The sequence below is a fragment of the Scardinius erythrophthalmus genome (genome assembly GCF_964197995.2).
Source record: "Scardinius erythrophthalmus genome assembly, chromosome: 4".
In the NCBI taxonomy this organism is placed as follows: Eukaryota; Metazoa; Chordata; class Actinopteri; order Cypriniformes; family Leuciscidae; genus Scardinius; species Scardinius erythrophthalmus.
Genome location: NC_138224.1, coordinates 26158870 through 26186630, shown reverse-complemented (window position 1 = coordinate 26186630; position 27761 = coordinate 26158870). Strand labels below are relative to the sequence as shown.

General features: G+C 38.4%; 1 protein-coding gene across 1 annotated transcript in view; it reads left to right on the top strand.

The window, feature by feature from the left end:
• LOC308689838 (uncharacterized protein) overlaps window positions 1-22353 on the top strand; it is a 34128-nt gene extending 11775 nt beyond the window's left edge. The window contains exons 2-3 of the mRNA XM_081363875.1: window positions 8281-8428; window positions 20372-22353. Of these exons, the coding sequence (XP_081220001.1) occupies window positions 8344-8428; window positions 20372-21606 (1320 nt within the window). The 5' untranslated portion in view covers window positions 8281-8343 and the 3' untranslated portion in view covers window positions 21607-22353. The remainder of the gene's footprint in view (window positions 1-8280; window positions 8429-20371) is intronic.
• Window positions 22354-27761: the final 5408 nt, after the last annotated feature.

The following is a 27761-nucleotide window of genomic DNA, read 5'->3' as shown; positions in this document are numbered from 1 at the left end:
CGCGGGAGTGAACGACATCAGGCTGCGCCAGACGGAAGTTCTGAAGAAAGACTTCAGGAATCTGATCGATACGGTACGCAGCACATCGCCTGATATAACGATCATTGTGTCAGGACCGCTTCCCACGTACCGTCTAGGACATGACAAGTTTAGTAGATTATTCACGCTAAATGAATGGTTAACGTCATGGTGCAATGAGCAGAAACTGCTCTTTGTAAATAATTGGAATCTGTTTTGGGAGCGTCCTAGGCTTTACCGTGCTGATGGCTTACACCCAAACAGATTCAGATCGGATGTTCTGTCGGATAACATCTCCAAAATGTTAAATACCTTTTGACTAGTAACCAAAAGTCCAAATCATAGTCTCTGCTGCACCAAATTAACTGATATAAATACTAGTGTAGAACATTGCATAGTGTCTGTGTCTATTCCTCGTTTAGTGCGATCAAATAATAAATCTACTGCAGGATCTAGGAAAAATCTAATTGTTATTAAAACAGAAAATGTTGCTATTAGTAAACAAAAACAATTTCTAAAGCTAGGTCTTTAGAACATTAGATCACTCACACCTAAGGCAGTTATTGTAAATGAAATAGTCACAGATAATAGCATCGATGTACTTTGCCTTACTGAAACCTGGCTTAAACCAAATGATTATTTCGGTCTAAATGAGTCTACTCCATCAGGATACTCCTATAAGCACGAGCCCCGTCTGATTGGTCGTGGCGGCGGTATTGCAACTATCTATAGAGATATTCTCAATGTTACTCAGAAAACGGGTTATAAGTTTATTTCATTTGAAGTACTTGTACTAAATGTTACGCTCTTAGATGATAGAAAAACATCCCTATTATCTTTAGCCTTGGCTACCCTATATAGACCACCAGGGCCTTACGCTGATTTCCTAAAAGAATTTGCAAATTTTCTCTCAGATCTATTGGTCAATGTCGATAAAATATTAATTGTTGGAGATTTTAACATACACGTAGATAATCAAAATGATACGTTAGGGGCTGCGTTTATAGACTTATTAGACTCCTTTGGGGTTAAGCAAAACGTTACCGGACCAACTCATCGTTTTAATCATACACTCGATTTAATTATATCACATGGAACCGATCCAACCGATATAGATATCATTCCGCAAAGTGATGATGTAACTGACCATTACATGGTAACTTGCATATTACGTACCCCGGTAATATATCATGCTGTGCCGCGTTATCGATTAGGCAGAACAATCCTTCCATCCACCATAGATAATTTTTCAAATTGCTTATCGGATCTGTCTCAGCTGCTGCCTGAACCTAAACAAACAGTTGAACTAGACGAACTAACCAGCACTATGAGCACCATTCTCTCCGGAAAATTGGATATTGTTGCACCTATGAGACTAAAAAAGGTCAGAGAGAAAATTAAAGCACCATGGTACAACAGTACTACTCGTGTTCTAAAGAGAGAAACCCGTTATTTAGAGCGTAAATGGAAACAAACTAATTTAGAGGTTTTTAGAATCGCTTGGAAAGACAGTACGTCACGCTATAAAAAGGCCCTAAAAGCGGCCATGGCTGAGCACCTCCGCAAACTAATAGAAAATAACCAAAACAATCCTAGGTTCTTATTTAACACCGTGGCTAGACTAACAAATAAACAAGCGTCACCTGAACAAAATATTCCGTTACAGTTTAGTAGTAATGATTTCATGAATTTTTTCACTGAGAAAATAGAAAACATCAGATCCACAATTGTAAACGTTCAATCTTCAATCGCGCCTTATAATTCAGCCTCGATTATCACCCCGCAAGAACAATTACAGTGCTTTACAACTATAGAACAAAAAGAGTTAAATAAACTTATCATTTCCTCTAAAACAACAACATGTTTATTAGATCCCATACCAACTAAACTATTGAAAGAAGTGTTACCTATAGTGGAAGAGCCTCTCCTCAATATTATTAACTCGTCTTTATCTTTAGATCATGTTGCAAGAACATTTAAACTGGCAGTTATAAAACCTCTCATTAAGAAACCACAATTAGACCCAAATAACCTAGCAAATTATAGACCCATTTCAAATCTTCCTTTTATGTCCAAAATATTAGAAAAAGTTGTGTCTGCCCAACTGGGCTCTTTCTTGCAAGAAAATGACACCTATGAAAAGTTTCAGTCTGGGTTCAGGCCGCATCATAGCTCTGAAACTGCGCTTGTTAAAATCACAAATGATTTACTCTTAGCTTCTGACCAAGGCTGTATCTCAATACTAGTTTTACTTGATCTTAGTGCTGCGTTCGATACTGTAGATCATACAATACTCTTAGATCGACTACAAAATTATACTGGTGTTCAAGGACAAGCATTAAGCTGGTTCAGATCATACTTATCTGACCGCTACCATTTTGTTTATTTAAACGGAGAAAAATCGATCATAACTCCAGTAAACTATGGAGTGCCGCAAGGATCTGTGTTAGGCCCTCTATTATTCTCAATATATATGCTGCCACTTGGAAATATTATAAGGAAACATGGAATTAGTTTCCATTGTTATGCTGATGACACTCAACTATATATTTCATCACGGCCGGATGAAAACGCTAAATTATCCAAATTGACAGAGTGTGTTAAAGATATAAAAGATTGGATGACGCACAATTTTCTTTTATTAAATCCAGATAAGACAGAGGTAATACTTATCGGTTCAAAAAACCGCCCACAAAACCTCTTACAATACAACTTTAACATAGTAGGGTGTCCTGTTACTTAATCCTCTACAGTAAAAGACCTGGGTGTTATATTAGATTGTAACTTGTCTTTTGAAAATCATATTTCATATGTTACAAAAACAGCCTTTTTTCACCTTAGAAATATTGCTAAGTTACGTAACATGCTATCAGTTTCTGATGCAGAAAAGTTAGTTCATGCATTCATGACCTCGAGACTAGATTACTGTAATGCTTTATTAGCTGGTTGTCCTGCATCCTCAATAAACAAGCTACAGTTAGTCCAAAATGCCGCCGCTAGAGTTCTTACTAGATCAAGAAAGTTTGACCATATAACACCAATTTTATCATCACTACATTGGTTACCTATAAAGTTCCGTATTAATTACAAGGTATTGCTACTGACTTATAAAGCCCTAAACGGCTTAGCTCCAGTTTATTTAACGGATCTTCTATCGCCCTATAATCCATCGCGCTCTTTAAGATCACTAAATTCAAGGCTTTTGGTCATACCTAGTATATCCAGATCCACCAAAGGAGGGAGAGCATTTTCACATTTAGCTCCAAAACTCTGGAATAGCCTTCCTGATACTGTTCGTTGCTCAGATTCGCTCTCCCAGTTTAAAACTAGATTAAAGACGCATCTCTTCAGCCAGGCATTCATGTAATATTTTAATCTTACAGTTAAATCCGGTCTCTACTTCATAAACGCCAGAGGAGAACTGGCCCCCGACTGAGCCTGGGTTCTCCCAAGGTTTTTTTTTTTCTCCATTAGGTCACCTGATGGAGTTTTTCGGTTCCTTGCCACTGTTGCCTTTGGCTTGCTCAGTTGGGGATACTTAAATTGATTAATCGATTCAACAGTGCTATTGATCTGCATTACCAAACGTGGATGTTTTACACCAGAAACAAACACTGATGTACTATTTTATTTAATACTGTGAAGCTGCTTTGATACAATCTGTATTGTGAAAAGCGCTATATAAATAAAGTTGACTTGACTTGACTTGAAGCACAAAATGTGCATACTCATAAAAAAAGTGCAACCATATATTATAACATTACAAAGTGCTATTTTGTCAACACAATAAATAACACTGCCAATTAAAAGTTCCTATTTGTGCCCTTCGAAATATTATGATAGTTTAAAAAACATGGCTACAAGTGAGACTGTGTATCGTGATTCTGTACTATTCTGCTAGTTGAAAATGTATTAACGTTATGCAGTAACTTAATATTACTCTGAGAGTGTGTGTGTGGTGATTTATGTGCATACATGTCAGCGCGGCATCGCTCATCAAGTTCGTAGAGAGCTTATTCAGTCCATTTTAAATTCTGATTTTGGCCGCCTCTCAAATGGGTTAAACCATAGATATATTGCCTATGAAGTTCAAGTAAATGCGCTAGAAATCCGCGCTCATTCGTGGATGTGCATTTATTGCATGAACGGAGAAAGCGCCGACGCCTGCATGATTTCACCTGACGGTATAAACATATTATAATCCATCTGTTCCGTGAGAGCAGAACGAACAAGCCTTTATTGACGTTTTTAAATCTGAAAACTCCAAAAAGCAACGAAATTGTCAGACATCCATTAGTGCATGTTCACAGAGGAAAACAACTGAAATGCAGCGCTGGTTGTTCTCTCGAACAATACTAGACGACAACGACGGAATCCTAAGCCGTGGGGGAAGTAACATTAATGGGTGTATTAAATTGTATGAAATAATCCCGGAAAAAAAAGCACAAAACACTCTAGAGATGGCAAGTTCAGCAGCTAAAATTTGCTGAGGTGAAGTGACGGCTAATAACAGCAGACAAACGGCTAGCATTAACATCAGCGGGAATCCACCTGTCACTCAAAAGTGGACACACCCTTAATTATGCAGAACTTTAAATATTAATCAACTAAACGGATGAGTTATAAAAAAATTCACCCTCCTCACAGTTGTTATGAAGGGCAAAATTAGCTGTATAGAGACCGAAGCCACATAGAGATCCAGGCTGTAAACATGTTTTTTTTCTGCTGTAAGAGACGGGTAGGTTGCCGCTTGCTTGTACTGTTAGGGGTTAACAGTTTAGGACCCAAGGACCAGATGTTTGAAAGAAGACCCGGAGTCAGAATTATAAAAAATTGAAGAAAAGTTTTACTGAAAATAGTTTGCAGTTTCATCAGCAGAAGTTCAGCTTCAAGACTCACACAGGAGTTCGTAGGCCGCCCCACTTACAGTTACAAAGATCACAGCAGTTATACCATTTCCAAGGTCTAAGCTACGTCATTGCTTACAGGTTGAATGATTCTCATTGGCTAAGAAATTGATAAACATAGTAATTTTCCACACATATACAGATAGACAGAAGCATATCTCCATAGATTATGCCGCTGACACTCGGACCCTGAAGTTAGGCACGTCGTGACCTTCCAGGTCACAGATCTGGGTGGCTGGGCGCCAGCCTGTCCCGAACAACAACTCAGTCAATCTCCAATAATGCCAGTGGTTCCTTAACCTGGAAGCAAGAAGACTAACACACACACCCAACACACATCTTTTCCGAGGTTGAATATGGCCAGGCTCTAACTATAAACAGAAGTCTCGTCTCAAAACATCAAGATAACAAGTTCTTTCTCTCAGGACAGGACAATTTATTCTAAATGGAAAGTATAGGCTTTAAATGACAAATGGTCCCTTAAACTATAGACTTTAATGACCCCTATGTGTTTTAACATGTTGAAGACCTTTCTCAAACACAAAACCAGTCCCTATTTCATTTCTGGAAGCTGGGATAAATAGGCAAGCACTGTTACTGCATTCAAATATCAAATACAGACATTAAAGAATATATGAAAAGAACATTTCAGTGATCACACTGGTAACTTCTATAACAAAGTAAAATCTCCAGAGAAGTCATTCAACTCATTTGATTTTTAGAAGGAAAAGTATTGATTAATACCTTGATTATAATCACTCATTACATATACATTGAAGCAGCAGTGGATTCCAATCCACCCCCTTCAGTACAATGCTGAACGCTCTCACTATTGTGTTGCCCACAGCGCGGCCACTGGCCGGCGGGCTGAATCGATTCATAGGATTTGATGAATCGATATTGAATTGAGAAACAAATAATTGCAATGCATTGATGAATCGATATTTTTACCCAGCCCTAGTTTTTATGTTCCCACTATTCGATCGCGCCCGCGCCTCACACACACACACACACACACACACACACACACACACACACACACACACACACACACACACACACACACACATATACACATATTCTAACATTGCAAACTTTACATCTCAAACTTTAAGAACCCGCGTATCTAACAGTAGTTCCGCATTACATTAATTAATTTGCACGCGAGTTTTATTTATTTTTATACTGTGCATTCTCCGTGTAAATTTATGCACCGAACCGTGACCGTTTTTTCCCTATTATCACCCTGTCTCCTGACCTCTCTCTCTCCTTTCTTCTGTACTCCTCAAGAAGGATTGGATTGTTGAATATTTTTTCCAAAAAAAAAAAAAAAAAAATTGGATTGTTGTCTTTTGCTGATGCCCTTTTTTTAGCAACTGATGCTTGCCTGTAACAAAATACACAATAGCCATCTTGAATGCAGCATTTCATAAAAAAGACAGAAATACACTGTTTCACAGTAAAACTATTAAATATTAAATAATATTACATTTATAGTAGGTGGCCTATACTGCATTCATACTGCTTTTTGAGGAAGCACTTCATAAAAATGAAAAATTAGTGACTCCTGCTGGGGGGGTTGTAATAGCTATTTTGTTTACGAAATCTGTTCAAGTAGTGCTAAGGCAAATATCAAGTTATATTGAAATGAGCAAGAGTTATAGTGCATGTCCCTCCTTCATAAGTCTGTTTCTCATTACCGAAACATTGAGTATCTCCACCGCAACAGGCCTTCAATTGTTGCGGTGAATGATAATGGTGTTGCGGAGGATGAGTGACCTTAAAGGAACACTCCACCGTTTTTTGAAATAGGGCTTATTCACCTTCTTTCATACATTTAGATAGGTGGGCAAATGCATTTTTGTCTCAGTGCATGCATTGTTTTAGTTTGACAGGGTCGGCGCTAGCTTAGCTTAACATAATGAATGGAATCCTTTGTTGCCAGCTAGCATGTCCTGAGTAAAAGAGATATAAAAAATAAAAAAAAAACACCTAATTACTTTGTGGCCTGCGTATTCACAAGTACAAATAGTGATGCAGATTAACACTAGGCGATTTCCTAGGCAGATATTGACTTGGGACTATATTAGGGGGAAGAACAGGCGAAGCACTGCTACTTGGGCGCAGAGATATCACGCCCAAGTAGCAGTGCTTTGCCTGTGCTTCCCCCTAATATAGTCCTTATATCTGCCTAGGAAATCGCTTAGTGTTAATCTGCATCACTATTTGTACTTGTTGTGAATACGCAGGCCACAAGAAGTAGGCTAATTAGGTGGGGGTTTTTTTATCCCTTTTACTCAGGACATGCTAGCTCAGAGAGCAATAGCCTTTGTTAATGTTAACAGATACAACTTTGGATCTTAAAAATGTCTTATAAAATGTTGACCTTAACATTAATTAAGATTAATAAATGCTGTATAAGTATTGTTCATTAATTGTTGGTTCATGTTAACTAATGCTAACAAAATTAAACCTTATTATGAAGTGTTACCATTTATTAATAAAGAAAGTTGGCCATAGGAGTATAAAATTAATTTTAAAAGTTAAGGAATCTTGCACTGGTTCAAACTAGGCTACTGTTATGTATATATTCGCTGTCGGGCGGAAACCTCCTATGTCCAAATTTAGTCAATTTCATATTTTTTCACAAATCGATGCTATTGGTCAATCCCCAAGTGGGTCTGGGTCTACAAATTATTAACCAATCTAAAATGTTGAAAATAGCTTGAGAGCATATCTCTTAACCCCAATTGAACACTTCAGCTGTCTGAGAAGTCTCGTAACTCCACCTCTTCTTCACTCCGTGGGAGCCTCTGGTAGTGGGAAGTTTGGATCTTTTTCCCTCCTATTCTTCTCATTTGCATAAAGTTGAAATTTCGGAAGTTTTGTTGCATGTCTCGCTTCGCTTGACATGACCACATTCTGTTTCCAACGGTCACTGTCTCTCGCGTTGCCAGAAGTCACCCGCCCTCCATGAAATGAATGGGATCACGTCGCTTTGTGGCTGTGTGATGCTGGCGTTGTGAATGCGGCTTAATGTCTCAAAGCACTTCACATTACAATAATTTGGACTGAATTCATTGATTGGACCTTTTTGGTCCTGAGACTTCAACTGAAGATGTACATGTTTTAAAATTTACACCCCTTCTATTATTGATTGCTATTAGGATGTGAAGAGAGTTTCAATCATAATAACAAGTGTTTATGGAAAAAATTGCTTACCCTAACTTTAACTCTCACTCTGACACTCCCTTAGCAGTGCATTAAACTAGAGCTGATTGAGACGCACCCAGAGATTTAGTTTGGATTCATTTTTCTTTGTTAATTATCCTCATTATTCTATTATCTTTAACAGGACAGAGTGTCCAAACACACAGAAAAACTCCCGGTGAAGCAACGGAGATCCACGTGACACAATATGGCGTTGATTAAAAAGGAGAGTGAAGAAATGAAGATTGAAGAAGTATTCAGTTTGAAACAAGAAGATACTGAGGAACAAATAGGTTGGTTTCATACTCAAAACTGAACTCAGTCATTTAAAATGTCGATGTCTACAGAAATGAATGATATTTTTCAAAGAATGTCCTATTTAAAGCTGTTTTATTTGACGTGTAGTGGGTCGCTCTTGGGCAGTAGGGGTGGGAATCTCTTGGCACTTCAGGATTCGATTACGATTCAGAATGGTGCGATGATGATTGATACATCTTTTTTTCTATGATTGAAAATGATTTCTTCTTTTCTGACTGTGACGTTAGGGTGAATCTTTATTAACTTCACGATTCGATTTGATTCGATTCAGTGAGTCATGATCTGATTCCAAAACTATTCTTGATCTACATATGTTTTATTATTAATTAGGTTACAGACTTTAGATCTTAAATTTATTTGTACTTTTTTTATAACAATTATTTTTACATAATTTTATCCACAATTGAATTATAAATTAGAAAAACTAATTATAAATAGGCCTACTTTTTAAAATAATCTAAAATTTTTAATCAAATTGTAATCTTTTTCAGCTAAGAGTATAGCTTCAAAACATGCAACCAAAAATGACATACAAGTAAATAATAAAGAGGAACAAAGAAACATTACAAGCAATAAACGAAGAGTTCTTTCAATATCTAAGGCAACTCTCTACAATGCAAGTAAATCACTCACAATGCGACTAAATCTTCACTCTGGGCAACTAAATAATGTATATCATTACCCATTGTCTAATAAATTTAGATTTTACTCGCCAGTGTGTGTGTTAGATGCCAAGTTCAGCATAGACATATTTTCACTCACTGAACTCTGACTGAGCGCTTCAGGGTTTCACTCTCCGTCATGCGATCTGTACCATTTCAGTTCAGTCTGTACTATTCTGTACTATTTCTGTATTTCAGTTCAGCTCAATGGATGCGCAGGGTATTTGACGTACCGTAAAGTCTAGTGTGAAGGCGCACGACTCGCTGTCGCTTTGCTGAGAGCGCTGTTTCTCTCACACACACGCAAAGAGAGAGAGCAAGATTCTTGCATACCACGCAGAATCAGCACGCTACATGTTAATGATATTCTTTGTTGGATTTTCCTGTCAAAATTAGTTCATTTGAGATTATTCAGCTTTTAAGTACAAGCAGAAGATATGCAGGTTTCTCCGGGAGTGGGGGGAACTAATGCGCAAAAAATGGCTGGAGCTCATCCCAGTTTTGATTTCAGCAGGGCTCCAGACTAACTTTTCCACTGGTTGCACTGGTGCTACCAACTTTCTCAGTTGGTCGCACCAGCATATGATTTGGTCATTTATTTTATTTTTATTTTTTTTTGCTACATGCCATGGGATTAATCAATGCATGCTGATGAATAGTGGTCTTAATCTGCATACCCTAGTTTTGCACTGATGTAATAAGACTGACAGTGACACAAGACCTCATGTTAGCAAAAAAATCATCTTTTAACTCTAAAAAAAAACTAATAAAAAAACATTTATGTTCTTTAATGTTTGATTATAATTTTACTGTATTCACATAGGGATGGGAATTGATAAGATTTGATCAATAATAATGCCACTGACGATTCTGATTATTGATCCGATTCTTTAACGATTCTCTTATCGATTCTTGATAGCACTGTGTGGGAAAATGTAGTCAAATGCTTTTCAAAAAAACAATTGGTTTTATTTATTTTAAAGCTTAAGCTTGAGTAAGCAAACTGTACTTTTTATGTAATTTATGTAATAAATACCCAGCTAACAAAAAAAGGTCCCCAGAACGTCCCCTAAATGGCCTGTGCGAACGTCCCCCCGAACGTCCCCATGTGGAGTCCGCTTGATGTCCCGCGGACGTTCGCGAAGACGTCCTCCGTACGTTCAAGAGGACATTCACAGGACCACCAGCGGCCATTCGGAACGTTTAGGGGACTTTCGCGTTTAGTCCCCTGAATATCATTATATTTTATTCTACTTCTGGCTAACCAAAGAAAACACACACGTTGTAAGGAACAAAGTAAATGTATTTTATTTGAACAAACGTGTTGTGCTCTTTCAGTGTGTGTGTGTCTTCAAACGCGCTGGCAGCTGTGTGTGTGTGTTTGTCCGTCAGCTGTGGGGTTAGTCCACCAATTCTTCCCCTTGGCATCTACCTAAAACAACAAAATAAACACATTCAGTAGTATTATGATTGTATATGTCTATATAATATATCCATATATGTTAAATATAACGTCGTCTCTTCTCATCATAACATTAACGTTAGCTTCGTAGTGTTAGCATACGGTTTGCAGCGGTACACGGCAGACAACTTAAGCAAACGTTTTAAAAGGTAACATTTTCATATAATTTAAAGATGGACAGTGGTTACGGTAACTAATGTATACTAATTTAAAAATTAAAAATACCTTTTAGACAGACGAAAGAGAAAACACAAGGCCGTGTCTGAGGAGGACCGTTATAACTGTCACTACAGCTGAGCGTTGCCATGGATACATGGTGCGTGCCATAAGGAATGACGTCACTCGCTTAGGTGCACTTGATCGTCACTTGCTTGTTTCTCCCCGTGTAGCTATATTACACTCTTTTTTTGTTATTTGAGCTGCATGTGCTATCAGTCAGAATAATTGTGCAATAATTAGAATAACTTTTTTCCTAAAATAACTTCTTTTGAATAAAACCAGTCACCTTCGCCTGACCAACAGTTTGATAATTTAGGATAGGATAGGACAGTTAGGATAATTTTATGTCTTACCTGTGTTATTCTCCACTTTCTTCCCAGCAATGTGCTTTTCCATTCTTCACGTTTTACTTGGCTGCCGTTTTCCTCAAGTCGATGCATTCTTTTAGAGCTCCTGCATTCAACCTTATTTTCTTCATGCATGAATAGCCTATAAATTGTAGCTTATATATGACCCTGGATCACAAAACCAGTCTTATGTTGCACGGGTATATTTGTGGCAATAGCCAACAAAACATTGTATGGGTCAAAATTATAGATTTTTCTTCTATACCAAAAATCTTAGGATATTAAGTAAAGATCATGTTCCATGAAGATATTTTGTACATTTCCCACGAATCCCACCTTAACCCTCTGATGGTCTTCGTTTAGGAGTCACGTTCGTGGCCAGATGTATAAATCTCAATTAAAAAAAAAAAAAACATTACCCATAAGACTGGTTTTGTGGTCCAGGGTCACATATTAAAATATGATATTTGAATCAATTATCATATTTTGATGTTTAAATTATAACGCTGAAAACAGTCTTGTGATTTGATTACATCTTTAACTAGTGATATAAGTTACTAAGTTTATTATCTTAACATAATTAAAACACTAACATTTTTAACAAACTTAATTTTACAATTAATTCAAATATTTTTAGTTTATTTGCATTTAGCCTATATTTTTGTTTAATTATTCTTTTGTCTGAGTTGCAAGCTGTCAGGTCTGATGATAAAAGAAAACGCATGTGCGACTGGATTTTGCAAGTGTTGTCATGGAAATGGCAGGTGAGGGACGAAATAGGGACGTTCGCACACTGGCCCGGACAAATGTCCTCAGAACGTCCGTCACCGAACGTTACAAAGCGGACCAAATGCGAACGTCATTGGAATGTCCGTCACCGAACGTTACAAAGCGGACCAAATGCGAACGTCATCGGAATGTCCGTCACCGAACGTTACAAAGCGGACCAAATGCGAACGTCATTGGAATGTCCGTCACCGAACGTTACAAAGCGGACCAAATGCGGACGTCCTCCGAACGTCCACTCGGGAACGTTACAAAGCGGACCAAATGCGGACCTAAGGGGACGTTCGAAAAGTCCGGGGGACGTCCCCTGTTAGCTGGGTAGAACCTTATTGTAAAGTGTTACTGATTAGTACACCGATTCAGACGTCTCCTGAGTTCACTGTTGGAAAGATCAGTTGTTTTAAACATTCATTAAAATGAATCGGTTCAAAGGAGTCATTAGTTCGCGAATTGGACGTGTCATGCGCGTTGTGTGATTATCCCAGCAGTTAGGACATGGACATCCAAGATTTGTGTCAACACAGAAAACATTTCATCACTGGATAGTTTTTTTTCGTTTAATTAAAGTGTGTTTTTTTTTTTTTTTTTTTTATGTCAGCTGAATGTCCGGAACGCTTTTCAGAGAAGATAAGGCAACTTATTTAGCACAATTCACACCCAGCGGTAATTCAGGAAAAAAAAAATCTCCGAATGCTCCACGGAAACTCTTCCGACCTTTTACCACCGTGTCGATTTATATTGATTAATATGCGCGCGGGAGAGAGAGCAAGACAGCGCCTAGTTTGGAGACGGTGTTGTTTACACTCTCGCCTGACTCCTGACGAAGAGAGAGAGAGAGAGCGCGCGCGACCGGGGCTCGCTCTCTCTGCTCTTTCTTTCAGTTAAACATACGCAGCAGTTCATCTACATTACTCACCGATCAAATAAGACTTTGGCGGGCGCTAAAACAAGTTCAATGCAGGAAAATTCATGCGTGAATTTAACTGAGTAGTACATGACCATGCACTCGCACAAATGCGACCACATCAAATTTTAACTCGCACATTCTCAAAAATCGCAGTCTGGAACCCTGTTCAGCTAAATAATAGCGAATGCTGACAACGTGATTAATATTCATGAACCCAGCAGCTTATCAATCCTTAGTGTGCTGTATATTGTTATTGGTAGTAAAATTAGTAGTATTATTATTATCTTTTAATAATAATTACTATTATCTATTCCTAGATAATAGATTTTTTTTTTTTTTTTTTTACAGAAATGCTGAATGACCAACAATATCTTAAGCACCAGTTTAGTTTAAGTTCAGTTTAAATGACAAATATGCATTCATACATGCTTATCAAGTTTTTGTTCTAATTACTAAAGTGCTATCTAGATGTCAACCGATATGGGTTTTTCTCTGGCCAATGCTGATATTTAGAAATCAATTTATAATTGATTTTCCTTTTTTTCCCTCCCTTCATCTCATAAAATCTAACAGTAAATAAGAAATGATACAGAAAATTGCTTAAATGTAACATTTACTGAACAACACAAGCCTCTCCAATCAGCGTCACAATGAGCATCAAGAGGTTAAATTTGATTTTAGTGGTCAACCCTAGTTGATAACTAAGCTGGGAGCCCTGATTTCCACTCTGCCATATCAACTACACCTCTGCAGCCCCTGCCTCGATTGGACATTTTCCCCAATATGTTCCTAAATGCTGTCAAAAAGAGAAATAGGGTATATGTCCAGAGTAGGATCTGCTGCACCTGTCTGAAAAGAGGATGCAAACACCTTGGTTATATATGGAAGCCTTTCAACTGGTCGAGAAAGTAATGCAGTGCCAGATATACTGCCCTCAATCTAAGGGCAGTTTTGTGCCATTAGATATGAGGACCCCTCCAAAAAACCTTGTAAACCAGGGTATAAGGCAAGTATAATATTGGACGCATCCAATATTAGTACCTTTGAGTACTTTGAATTTAGCAGAGGGATACATTTTTTGATAGGATAAATCTGCTCATGGAACCCCTGAACAAGCTGGACGAATCAATCACTACGTACTTCAACTTCCCAAAACACCACTGGCAGCGGGATAACCAGGAGCACCCTTTGAGGCTGTTGCAGAAGATCTGGCACCGTTTTGGTGTAGCCAGACCCACCACGAGAAGGCGTGCCACCTGGGGGCATGTAAATGTGCATGTTGTGGCGGACCTGACAGCCTGGAACTGGGGCTGACAACCTGGAAAAAAAATAATAATTTTTAATAATAATGGAGGAAAACCTTTTTTTAGATAGTCATGCTATTTATAGGTTTATGGGTGGCTCTTACAAGAGCTGTTGTGGGTAAGTCATGAGGAGGACTTCAAACACTACTCTTGTCAGCTGCCATGGTACTGCTCCCTCCGCCGAAAAGTGTGCCATGAAGACATCCCTCACCCGGAGTGCCTCTCTGGAGGAGTTATTTGCCACAACCCGACCCAGACCTGGCAGTGGCTCCTCTCCAGCATGTCTCGCACCCCTCACAGCAGGTGCCTCTCTCCCCTCCGAACACCTCATAAAGTTGTGGAGAACACATGTCGCCTTAACACACTTCTCCGCAACTCCACTATGCGGAGAGGATGCCAAAGGCATTCTCCACCACCAGCCGGGCTCTGGAGAGATAGTAATTGAAGTCACACCTCTCTGGAGGAAGGGTGTGTCTAGGGAAGGGCTGCATGAGGTTCCTCCGCAGCGGGAACGCCTCATCAGCCACGAAAACATGGGGCTGGGGTCCTCTTTCTTCAGTACCAGGTAGAGGCTGGTCAGGAGGCAGATAAAGTGTGCCAGCCCGGAGAGCCTGTCCAAAGGCGGAGTTCGCCAGAATCTCACCGTGGCTGGTCCTGCCGTACCGCCCAACATCGATCACCCGGAAGCGATACTTTGCATCCACAACTGTAAGGAGAAGGTTTTCTTGTAATTGTGGAACTGGGATCCTGAGTTGGGGGGTGCCTTGATCACCACGTGCTTTCCATCCACTGCTCCACAGCACAGAGGGGAGTTCAACCGCTCCTGGAATCCCTCTGCAATGGACCTCCAGTCATCGGTGGTGGGCACAGCCATGTAGTCCTCCACAAGGCAGTCCCAGATGGCAGTCACTACCTGGGGGACGAGTTGGCACACTGTGGAGACACCAACCCTGTAGCTGGACGCTATGGTCCTGAATGAGTCCCCAGTGGCAAGAAACCTAGAAAACATTGTTATAAATATTAGAAGTACTCTTGTAGTTACATATTCAACTGTATACAATAACCAATCTATTTTACTTAAATGCACCATATTTGTTTGTTTGCTAACAATTTTACAAAGTTTTGAATCTCCAAAACAAAAGGGTATATGGTGTATTAAAATCACTAGTTTTCCAATAACCAATAATCAAGCAATACATATTGCTTCAGATGTAGCAAAGTCCTCAAATCGGGTCTCGAAGAAATCTCTCAAGATTCAAAGTTCCAGGTTTCAGAAGAAGTAACTTTACTGACAAGCAACAAAGTGAGATGCAGCTGTTCATCTGATCTGCAATGGTTGGAACCTCAGGTCTTATACCTTTTCTTATCACTAGGTGTCCAATCAGCTATCTTTCTCTTCTTGCTCCACCTCAAGATCTCGCTACCGTTAGCATCATCTTTCCCGGAGACATCTTTCTATTGGTGGAAAAATCTTTGGCCATACCCATTTTTAAAGAATATCTCGGGTCACATGATTCTCTGCACCTGCAGTGTTCTAGTGCCATCCATCATTTTTAATTAATGTTTTTAGTACCATCTTATCAACTACCTATACACATCTTCTCTCTGAGCTTGTTAGGTACTTTTCCATCCTCACAGACCCCTTGACCTAATTTAACCTGTTTTATCCTGATTTAACCTGGTTTCTGACTGAGACACAGCAATACAGACTTTTACATGAGGCAAAGGAAAATCTCCAACACTTACAGATAGAGACATGTCAGTATCATGTCTGCCAAGAGAATATTATAATTTTTAGGTTATAGCAGTTATAGCAACTGAGTATCACTAGAAAGAGCATTAACAGTGGTATCCGTACCACTAAAGACAGATGGACAGGCGCTCCGCAGCTGGGATAGAGCGCCTGTAGTTGGTGTCCTGGAGGGTGATCCTCGCTCTGATGCGGGACAACAGGTCATCAAACTGGGCCGTCATCCAGGCGCAGCTCCTGGAGCAAATGGTGAAACTCGCCAAACTGGGTATGCCCCCGGAGGGTCTGGTGGACCCAAATACGGTGACGATGACCCCTATGCCGCTGTTCTGCTCTCTAGAGCAAATACAGAGCGGTGACTCTCTCGATGAATGCTCGATCAACATCAGCCATCTTGCAAACATAACAGCCAAGCACTTGCCCCTCCCACAAGAAGTGAATTTTGCCTCGAACGCGCATCTATTTCACTTCAAACGCTCGCTTTGGACGCGCAAGTGGATTCAAAATGATCAAGCGTCCAACTAGACGCGAATTCACGTGCGGTGTGAACGCAGCATTATGATGAACTACATGCCTTTCTCCACTGATGCTATAGTTGTCTAAAGCGTTTCAGCGGATGCTGATTTTTAGAAGGCTGCTGTCTGATTAGCTGTTTGATGACAGTCAAGAAAAAGGCTAATCTAATTAATTACCGTTGTGTGTCCAACGTTGTAAAGAGTGATACATAAAATGCATTACCATTCTTATACATCAACTTTGTAGACCATGTAGCAAATTAGCTCAAAATAAATATTAATAATCAATCATAACTTGTAATAATTAATTATTAATATTTGTATCAGTTAACAGAATTAATTTAATGTTGTAAAATTAATATTACAATCAATCACCCTGTTCGTCCTGTGAATACTCAGTGTTAATTGTTTATTAATTCTAAGAAATGTTCATTTCCGGGAGAGGGAAATGTCTTTCTTACTGTATAGTACTTAGGGCTGTTTTCGACTAAGGATTTTCATAGTCGAATCTGATTCGTTAGATTTTGCCGTAGTCGACTGATAGTCGAACCTTTTTTTTTTCTTTTTTTTTTTAGATAGCTAGATTTTTTCAATTTCAAACAAAAGAGCTAAAAAACACATATATATCACACATATATCATAACATTTCATAAACATGAGGAGCAATATGAGAGAGAAATTTGGTGATGGTTTAGGTACATTAAACCACGTAAAGCTTTTTCACGCCCATGAGAACCGCGTGGAGTCAACTCACAGCCGCTCCGCTGCCCTGCTGAAAATGTGAAGCAGAAACGCTTAATATCAGATAACGTCCATAATAATTGGGACTCTGGGTTCGATTTTTTTTACCATTTTAAGTGGTTATGTGGAGCAACATGAGAGGGGAATTTGGTAATCATTGTTTAGGTACATTAAACCACATAAAGCTTTTTAACGCACATGAGAACCGTGTGGAGTCAACTCACAGCCGCTCCGCAGCCCTGCCGAAAATGTGAAGCAGATTTTTTAATACATTTTTATTTATTTACATTAGTAAGCTACAGGACATCGTCTTTCAAAACATGACCTGTGCGAAAGCGAAAAAATAAAATAAAAATGGTACCCGTCCCCAGCACATTTCAAACCAAACTGACGCCCATGTATTTGACTGAGGTTCATAGTCGAATCAGACCTCTCCGAATCAAATCGTCGAATCTTCGACTATTAGAAGTCAGCCCTAATAGTACTATTAAGAGCCTGTAGTCAAAATCTAACAGACATCACAGACATCAACCTGAAGAAGCAGCAGTAAAAGCCAGAAGAAGAAGAGAGGTCACTGTGAATTTGGCTCTAATAAAGCCAGAGTAAAGTCCCAACTCTCCGGGTTTGCTTGACCAATCAGAAAGGTGGAATTTCCAAGCGGGAAAATTCCTCTTTTGGAGGTTTTTATTGCTCTTTGTTTTCAAGTGTGCTCATTTGCATGTGCAACTGGATTGGTTGCTGATGAATAAACTATTAAAGGTACCGTATGTAGGATTGTGGCCAAAACTGGTACTGCAATCACTTTAAAAATACTGTAGAGCAGTGTATCCCCTCCCCCTCCCCCCTGACTCGAGGTTGCCAGATAAGCTGCAGGATTCAGCAGAAACGTAGGCTGCTTCAATGAGCTTCCAATAGCAAGTGACGACGAGACGTTCACAGTAAGTTTTTTTTCTGTTAATTGTGTTTATGCTATGAGAGATATTTTGATGAGTAATTACTTATTTAAAAAATGTACTAATTGTTGAGGTGCTGGGGCCATAATAGCTGAAGAGATAAGCATTTTTGATTTGATATTTAATTTGATTTGATTTCTTTATTTTGAACATATAAATAAAAATCTGAGAAAAAAAAAGGATAATAGTAAAACAAAACAAAAAACATATAGGCCTAAACAACAAAATAAAACTTCCTTATTTTTCAATACGAAAAAAAAAAAAACTCGATTGCTAAATTTTTTGTCATAAGTAGGCTAAAAACAGAATAAACATTTGCCACAGAAATTATAACACGGGACAAATTCATTATCACCAATGGCTATCACAGGGTTGTTTTCAGTCCCATCAGAAAATATAGTTAGAGTAACTAAATTACATTAGCAATGGTCATACAGGTCAACTTGCAGCATGTGTAACTTAGTCCACGATATACGTGAAGAACGAATGACGAATAATTTTTTTCTGAGGTAAAGTTAGGCTTGTCTCAATTACGTTTCAAATTGCCATAATGGGTGTGCTAATGTTGTTTTCATCAGCGTCTCAGCATAAGTACAGAGAAACGGGATCCTATAATGCATTGCTAATGCATACGTCCATGTGAGCTAACGTTACGTTGCTTGAACATGCATAATTTTGTTCGACTGTCATGAATATATGAAATGTCCATTGACATCCAGTACAAGTTAGCCAAGCATAGATGAATCTTACCTGTCTAGGAGAAAATTAGCAATGTTGGCGTTTCTGTTCAAATTCTTCTCCGTTTTCAGCCGCCTCCATCTTTCAAAAGCATCTCCAATACAAATTCTGGTTTTATTTCGGACTTTGTCACGAAGAATTTCTGAATTATAACGAGGTATTTTTGATTTAGTTACGTTAGACATTTTTATCCAACTAGAGTTAGGGTAGGTTAGGTTAGAGCAAAGCTGGCAACCCGGATCCCGAAACACTACTGACTTTGTGATTGGTAGATAGGTGGAGGGAGGCGGTCAGGTCAAAACACAAAATGACAACATCAACATCAGTTGAGGGCTGCAAGTCCACTTTTTAAATGACAATATCCTAGCCATACTACTGTTGTCAGTGATATAAGTATTTGAAATGAACATGATTTCTTAATGTCTAGTGACACATCAGGGCAATTTTATGATTAATTGAAATAGATTTCTTACATACAGCTCCTTTAAAGATTCTTGTAAAACTAATAAGTTGCACAGCAATCGACATGACAATATACACCGAATCATTTTGATCTTCAAAGTACCAATTTATAGAGACCAAACATGGTATAATTGAGGTTACATTGATCTTTGGTTCTATCATAAAATACATTGTATCAAAGAAATAATAGTATCAAAAGACACTACACAAGACAGTATGTCATTCACACAGTGTCCTGTGATGCATGTTTATTTATAGATCAGTTTGTCAATAAATTAATGCAGGAAATCTGTTTTAGGGTGCTTTCACACTGGTTTGCTGCGGTCCGAGCCTGGGCGCGACTGTTCCTGGCGTCCCCCGCAGCGTTGGTCTGGTTCCACACTCAACTTGATTCTATCGAACCCTGGTGCCTTTGCGCATGATAGAAAACAGAACGTATAAAAAAAACGTTTAAATATGTAATTTTGGTGATCAAAGATGAGTTTTAAGGGATAAAATTGACTACAGGGGGACTTTAACCCCTTAACTGTCCCCCCCTTTTTCCCCCGCATTGACATGAAAATTACTATGCAAACTTAAATGGTTATTCAAGAATGCTTTGGAATATAGATTTATGGTTGGTCTTGTTTTAAAGAAGACATTTGGCAGATTATAATAGAAGAGGGTTAAGGTAAATTAAAAATTGTTATAGAAAAAAAGTTATAGAAGTTTGAGTTTATGAAAATGTACAATATAATTATTTAAATTTTAAATAAAAAATATATGTTTTAAAACATGTTTTACTCTAAAACTGCCAGAAAATCAAAGCCAAAAATCTTAAGTTATGTTCCCAATTTTAGGTTGATATCTCAAAAATGAGCTTTCAGTAAGATTTAGTTTGGGTGCAGTACCAAACCTTTTCACTAGATGACATCCAAGCTGCATTACTGACCATATAAGGGCACCACAATTTCCATGTATGGTTTGAGTGATCTGAGCCTTAAATTTCCATAATTTTCATACAATTTATGAAGTAGACATCCTATAAAACTGGTGTCAACTTGTATTTGTCTTCTTTTTTTTTTCATCTTAGACCTGATGGCGCTGAAAGAGGAGAGTTCTAAGGAAATGGAAGAGAAAGATCATGATTTCATGAGAAAAAAATCTACACAGATTGAAAAGACCTCACGGAAAAGAGCTAAAAAATTCAACTGCCAACACTGCGGAAAGAGTTTTGATCAAAGTGGAAGCCTTAGAGTCCACATTAGAATTCACACTGGGGAGAAACCTTTCACCTGCAAACATTGTAAAAGGAGTTTCAGTGAAAAAGGAAACCTTAATGTTCACATGAGAATTCACACTGGAGAGAAGCCTTACACCTGTCAACAATGTGGAAAGAGTTTCACTCAAAAAGGAAATTTTACAAACCACATGAGAATTCACACTGGAGACAACCTTTTCAACTGCCAACAGTGTGGAAAGAGTTTCAGTGAAAAGGGAAACCTTAAAATTCACATGAGGATCCACACTAGAAATATCTCATTCACTTGCCAACAGTGTGGAAGGAGTTTCACTCATAAAGGAAACCTTAAAAAGCACATGAGAATTCACACCGGAGAGAAGCCTTATACCTGCAGACTCTGTGGGAAGAGCTTCACACGGGAACTAGGCCTTAGGTATCACATGCAAATTCACACTGGAGAAAAGCCATTCAAATGTTGTAGAAAGAGTTGTGGAAAGAGTTTCACACGTAAAGAGACCCTTGAGGACCACATGAGAGTTCACACTGGAGAGAAGCCGTTCACATGTGGTCAGTGTGGAAGAAGTTTTGTAGGAAGACAAAACCTTAATAAGCACATGAGGATTCACGCAAGCGAGAACTATTTTAAATGTCATCAGTGCGGAAGTAGATTCGGAGACATGAATCGCCTTAAGAATCATGTGATAACTCACTCTGGAGAAAAGCCTTTCATGTGCAATCACTGTGGAAAGAGTTTTACAAATAAAGGAAAGCTTAAAACTCACATGAGACTTCACAATGGAAAGAGGCCTTTCACATGTCTTCAGCGTGAGAAAAGTTTCACAAATCAAAGAGACATGAAACGTCATTTCCAAATTCCCTCTGGAGGAAAGAAATTGGATTGTGATCAGTGTAATAAAAAATTTATTTTGCCATTACACTTACAGATACACCTGAAAAGTCACACAGATTTGAGACCATATTTGTGTTCTTTGTGTGGAAAGAGTTTCAAATGGTTTAGCAATTTAAAATGGCACCAGAAAAAGCGTATCTGTGTGAAATTGAAGCTACGTTCAAGCCGTAGATGAATGTGGGCCAAATCAGATTTTCTTAATGTTTATTTGTCGTGAGACTGTTCACATGACCTTTATACACTCACTGGCCACTTTATTAGGTTCACCTGTTACTATTTATAAACACAAATATTTAATCATCCAAACACATGGCAGCAACTCAATGCATTTAGGCATGTATACACAGTCAAGATGAAGTTGAAATATCCGACCGTTTTTACAAGAAGGGACAGAGCAGTGTAGAATAATGGTTAAATATGTGAAAAATAATGCGAATTTTTAAAAACGAAGCATGAACACATATTACAGTGAACCCCACAAACACAATCAAGCCTTCGAAAAAAGGTGTTTTACCACCCCTTTAAAGTTATAGCAAAGATGTATTTTTATATTTGAAGTAATTTTAAACCCACTGCTTCACTATTGGTTTTTCTGATTCAGAATGAACAAAATGTGACCCATAGCCATAGAAATCATGAAAATAATCTGTCATGTTGAGGGTTCCTACGCAGCTTAGAAAGTCGTTTTGATTGGGATAAAATGTTTGTCAATTTTTTATTTTTTTTTATTTTTTTTTTTGAAATACTTTATTTTCAGTTTTCATTTTACAAGAACGAGAACAAACACAAACAAACATACCCATCCCCCCTCCCCAAAAGGATGCTCCATTATTTTAAAGTAGGTGTACAATGTTTCACATTCCAATATCACATTATCCACATAATCTAGATAGGGCTGCCAAATTTTAATAAAGGTGTTGTATCCCTTTCTAAGGTTATATGTTATTCTTTCTAAAGGGACACAGTTATTCATTTCTAAATACCATTTAGTCATAGATAGAAGGGAATGTGACAGCAATACACTTTCTGGCCTTTCTATTTCCAAAAAATTTATTTGAAATTTGTGAAGTGGTTTATCGATTTTCATAAAGTTCCACAGCAAGCAAAATTCTGGGTCAACAGGTAATGAAATTCGAGTAATCTTAGCCAAGACATCACAAAAGTCAATCCAGAAATCTCTCACCTTCACATGCAACCAAGTACAGTGTAGGAAAGAGCCCACATCTGCAGCACATCGGAAACATGCATCAGGTAGATCAGTCTTAAACTTGTGAATTTTCTCTGAAGTCAAATACAGCTGATGAAGGAAATTATAGTGAACAAGCCTGTACCGTGCATTAATAGTGGCAGATAAACTGTCTTTACACACCTCTGAAGTTGGTCTTCAATTGTGATATTTAAGTCTGATTCCCACCTTTCCTTAGACCTATACAGAGCCGGTTTAGGACATTTATGGAAGTAAAATAATGTCAAATGTTTTTGAAACAAAAAGCCTGTTGAATTGCACTACTTGAAAAAAAAAAAATAGGCATTGCATTAACCATGCTTGCATTTTAAATTCAACATGGTTAAACTTATGCCAGTCTATCACTGGGAAACGCTCAGCATTAAACTTTGTGCGTTATTCTGATTCAATCTGCTTGCCTGCGAGTTTGGTCTTTTATATCACTGTAATTAGTCCATTAAGCTACGTTAAGCGTTTTATATGTCCAGCTGGGGAATCCTTAAGTATTGAGGGAAACCCTAATAGCTTGCATGCAGCACATCGCCACCATATAAAGTTAAGGCTACTAAACAACCAAGAGAAATATGTCAACCTCAAAAATGTAACATTAGATCTGTATATCCGCATCGGGGAATAACATTAATCTCGTTCACGGTAGAGAAAGATGCATGTAGGCTACACAGGGAAAGTACCGTAAAGACACTGAATTTAACATAAAACCGCCGTCATAATAATCACAAATACACTTACATTGCTGTTAAATGAGTTTTATGAATGAATGGCTTGCTCTAACTGTTGCTCTGTCTTCGTCAACAACAAGCGCTTTTGCACCACCTGCTGGTGAGGTTGACTAACAGCATATGGAGAGTATCTTGGTAATCTACTGCTTTTCCTGCAGTTCAGTTGAATTTACTGTCGAATTTGAACCACTGAATTTGTGGAAGCGAATTTGCAAAGCGAAATAAAATGGACCGAAAATTGCCTGTTGAATATTATAGGTTGTATTTTTAAACAGTCTGAATATTTTGGAAGTGAAATATGAAAGGTGAATATGGATTATTGAATTTTTAATAATGAAAATGTGTTTGAAATGTTTTTAATTGAAATATTCACAGCTTAAATATTCAACCATGTTGAATTTCAGCCCATAAAAATGCAAGCCCTAAAAATACAATGCATTAAAATGCAAGCATGGTTAATGCAATGCCTATTTTTTCTTTCCAGTAGTGCAATTCAACAGGCTTTTTGTTTCAAAAATATTATTAAAACAACAAGACATTATTTTACTTCCATAGACATTCAGATATTAACAAAGAGTATACTTTAGAAATAAGCTTACATGGTCCACTATCATGCATCAATTTTTCCATTTCAGTGAGTCTGGGTAAAGCCATAGTGTCGTTCAAAGTGCTTCTCAGAAATGACCGCAGTTGAAGGTAACAAAAGAAAGTATTGTTAGGCAAGTTATATTTTCCTCTTAATTGTTCAAAAGCCATGAAAAGTCCGTTCTCATAACAGTCCTCCAATTTACGAATCCCATTATGATGCCATGCTTCCAGGATCTTGTTGTTTACAGTCATAGGGATCAGTTCGTTTTGCTTTAAAGGTGATTTAGGTGACAGTCCTATCTCCTTGTCTTATGTACATCATACCAAAGTTTGAGATGTAACTAAATTGGGTTATCAGTCTTTTTTGACAAAATTTGGTAGTTGTATTTGTAAACAAACTCACTAAAAAACTGTCTTTCAATTAATCAAATGCAATATGAACCCAGGATGGAGTTGTGTCATTCTCAATCAGAGACAAAATAAATCGCATTTGGGCTGCAAAGTAATATTTTTTAAAATTGGGTAGTTGAAGTCCCACTGACTTGTAGTCCCACATCAATTTCTCCAAAGATATTCTTGGTACCTTATTATTCCAAATGAACTGTCTTACATTTTTATTAAGAGCTTAAAAAAAGGTTTGGGGTAATGGAATAGGCAGTGATTGAAAGGTACTGCAATCTCGGCAAAATGTTATTTTTAATGCAATTAATCCTTCAGATCAAAGTGATGGGGAGGCTAATCCATCTGTGTAGATCTTCCTCAATTTTTTTAAGTAGTGGACTATAATTCAATCTATAAAGATTTTTTAAGTTATTGTCCACAACTATACCAAGATATTTTATTCCAGTTGGGGCCCATTTGAACGCAGATGCACTTTGACACACAGAGTAGTTGAATGCTGTTAATGGAATTATTTCACTTTTATCATAGTTTACCTTATATCCTGAGACAGTATCATAGATGTCCAATAAATCCTGTAGTCGAGTAAGAGAGTGAGAGGGGTCTGTTAGATATAAGAGAACATCATCAGCTAATAAGTTAATTTTATGGGTTGTCTGACCAACCTTAAAGCCCTTTGTATCAGGGTCCCTTTCTGATTGCCTCCGCCAAAGGCTCAATGGCTAAGGCAAACAGACTTGGGGACAGTGGACATCCCTGTCTACTGGATCTATGTAGGGAAAACGGTGACGAAATTTGCCCATTAGTAGTAATCTTTGCTTTGGGTTTATGATGAGGGTTCTCACCCAGTTAATAAATACTTGTCCAAAACACTGTGGCTTTCTCGGCGTCTAACTCCACAGCCACAGTGTGATCAGATCTTGATTTTGCTAAATGAAATTTTATTAAAGAATCTACTTAAGTTATTGGCAGATAGGCATTTTTGAATAAAGCCACTCTGGTCTGGGTTAATTATTTTTGGAAATATCAGTCTAAGCCTATTTGTTAACACTTTAGAAATCAACTTATAATCTGAGTTCAATAATGAGATGGGCCTGTAAGAGGCACATTTTAGTGGGTCTTTAGCTTTTTTTAATATAACTGATTATGGCAGTCGAAGAGGATTCGGGAAGAATCGGCCTCTCCTGGGGATTTATTACACTGAAGTGAATTTAGGGCTTTTGTAATTTCTGCCTGATTGAAAGGAAAGTCAAGATTCTTTTGGTTTTCACTCATTTTTTGTAATTCGATTTTAGACATAAAATTGTCAATATGGGTCAAATCGCTGGGCAATTCTGATTTGTACAAATTTCAATAGAAGTGTTTAAATGTATCATTTATTAATACCTCTGTTTAGTTCTTAAAATAGCTCTTTCAATTTTGTAGGTATCTCATGTATTGTATTGAAGTTTTTTTCTGAACTAAAGATTGATATGTGTCTGAAGAACCATTTCTTTGATCTTTTTCCAAGAGTAAAATTTCCTTTTCTAACTTATCAATATCCTGTGTGTATTGTTTTTCAGACCTTTTGTATAGGAGATAATCTGTCCCCTCAGATAGGCCTTAGAACGTATCCCATAAAATAAAACTGTTGGGAGAGGAAGCACAGTTTGTTTCACAAAACAACTTAATCTGATCCCTTATGAATGTGCAGAAATCAGCTCTCTGAAGGAGGGGAGGATTAAGGTGCCACCTAAAAGGTGTTTTAGGCTTATCTGGGAACAAAATGGACAAGGTCAATGGTGAGTGATCAGATAAAGTTCTAGATAAAAAGTCAGCATTTAAGTTTTAGTCAGTTTTAGTCAATTTAGTCAATAATCAATCTCTCGCCCCGCACAGTTTCTGCTGAGCTCGGGATTCCAATTGCACGGGTTAAAACCATGGGTTCAGACTCATCCATTGAATTCTGAGCATTAACTTGGATGCAGTTGATTTCCAGGCCTCACTGCACAAGGAAAATCGATAGGATATTTCTGATCTCGTCCACATTCCCAGACAGTTTAAACTGTTCTAAACGCGAACTGCTATCTTTACTCGGCCACTTAAACTTCAGATGTGCATAATGGATTAATGGATAAGGATTTCATCTCTCACATCTTCTTCCTCGCATCTTTGATTAACGCGCAAAAAGATGAGCATCGGCCCGCCAGTCCCCACTCTCCTCCTCCCTTCTCTCAGCCACACACCGTGGTTTTTCCAGGCACCGCATCCCATACAACAATACCCACTCCTCTCAAAGAATGCCTTCCCCTTAGTGTGAGGTTGCCTCAGCTAATGGGGCAAGCTCAGCCTTCTCAGCCATTTCATCCTGCCGTCTCTAACTCTCCCCATTGTCCGTGGCCTGCAGACCCTAGCTTAAGGATGCCTCAGCTAACGACGCAGACACAGATAACACTTCCTTTTCCTCCCGCTGCCTCTAACATTTTCCCTACCAGGGGCCTACAGCTCCTTCAGCAGCACCTAGCATGAGGCTCCGTCTCTGGCTAACCTTCTTCACTGTCGCAGCAGTACCTTCTGCTCTCACATAATTCCAGTTTCTCTGGCTAACCTTGCCTTCACTGCCACAGCAGTGTTATATCCCTGCTCCAACAGGAACTCAGTTCTCTATTAAAATTTCCTTCATTGCCGCTCCCGCAGGAGCTCAATTTCTCCAGGTAAGTTTCTCCACTGCCGCAGCAGTAATGTCTCCTCTGCCCCCGCAGGAGCTCAATTTCTCTGGCTAATTTTTCTTCAATGTTGCAACACTGATGGCTCCTCCGCTCCCGCAGGAGCTCTGTGTCTCTGTCTAATTTCCTCCACTGCTGCAGCAGTGATGTCTCCTCAGCTCCTGCAGGAGCTGTTTTTCTGGCTATTTTCTCCACTGCCGCAGCAGTGATGTCTCCTCTGCTCCTGCAGGAGCTCTGTTTCTCTGGCTAATTTTCTCCACTGCACAGCAGTGATGTCTCCTCTGCTCCCGCAGCAGCTCTGTTTCTCGCCCTCCCCCGGACAGCACGCCAAATATGCATAATCTTTACACTGTTTAAAATGATGTAAGTGTGAACTAGTGGAAGGAAAATGTTTTTGTTGCTGTTTTTGAGGCAACCTTTCAATGCTAAATGTATATACATGTACGACACGAGGATGTTTTTCGATAATAAAACACTGCATGATAAAAGTAGGGTAGTATGAGAGTTTACTCTAATATGGTTATTATTATAATGTTTAGACCCTTGTTTACTGTTAAATACTTTGTGGATATCTGCTCAAATGTAGATGGTAACATAGTTTGGAGTGGCTCGATCACTTCAGTAAATGTTCTCTGCATTTCTCTGTGCGTTAGGCTTCATGTTTTTACTCCAA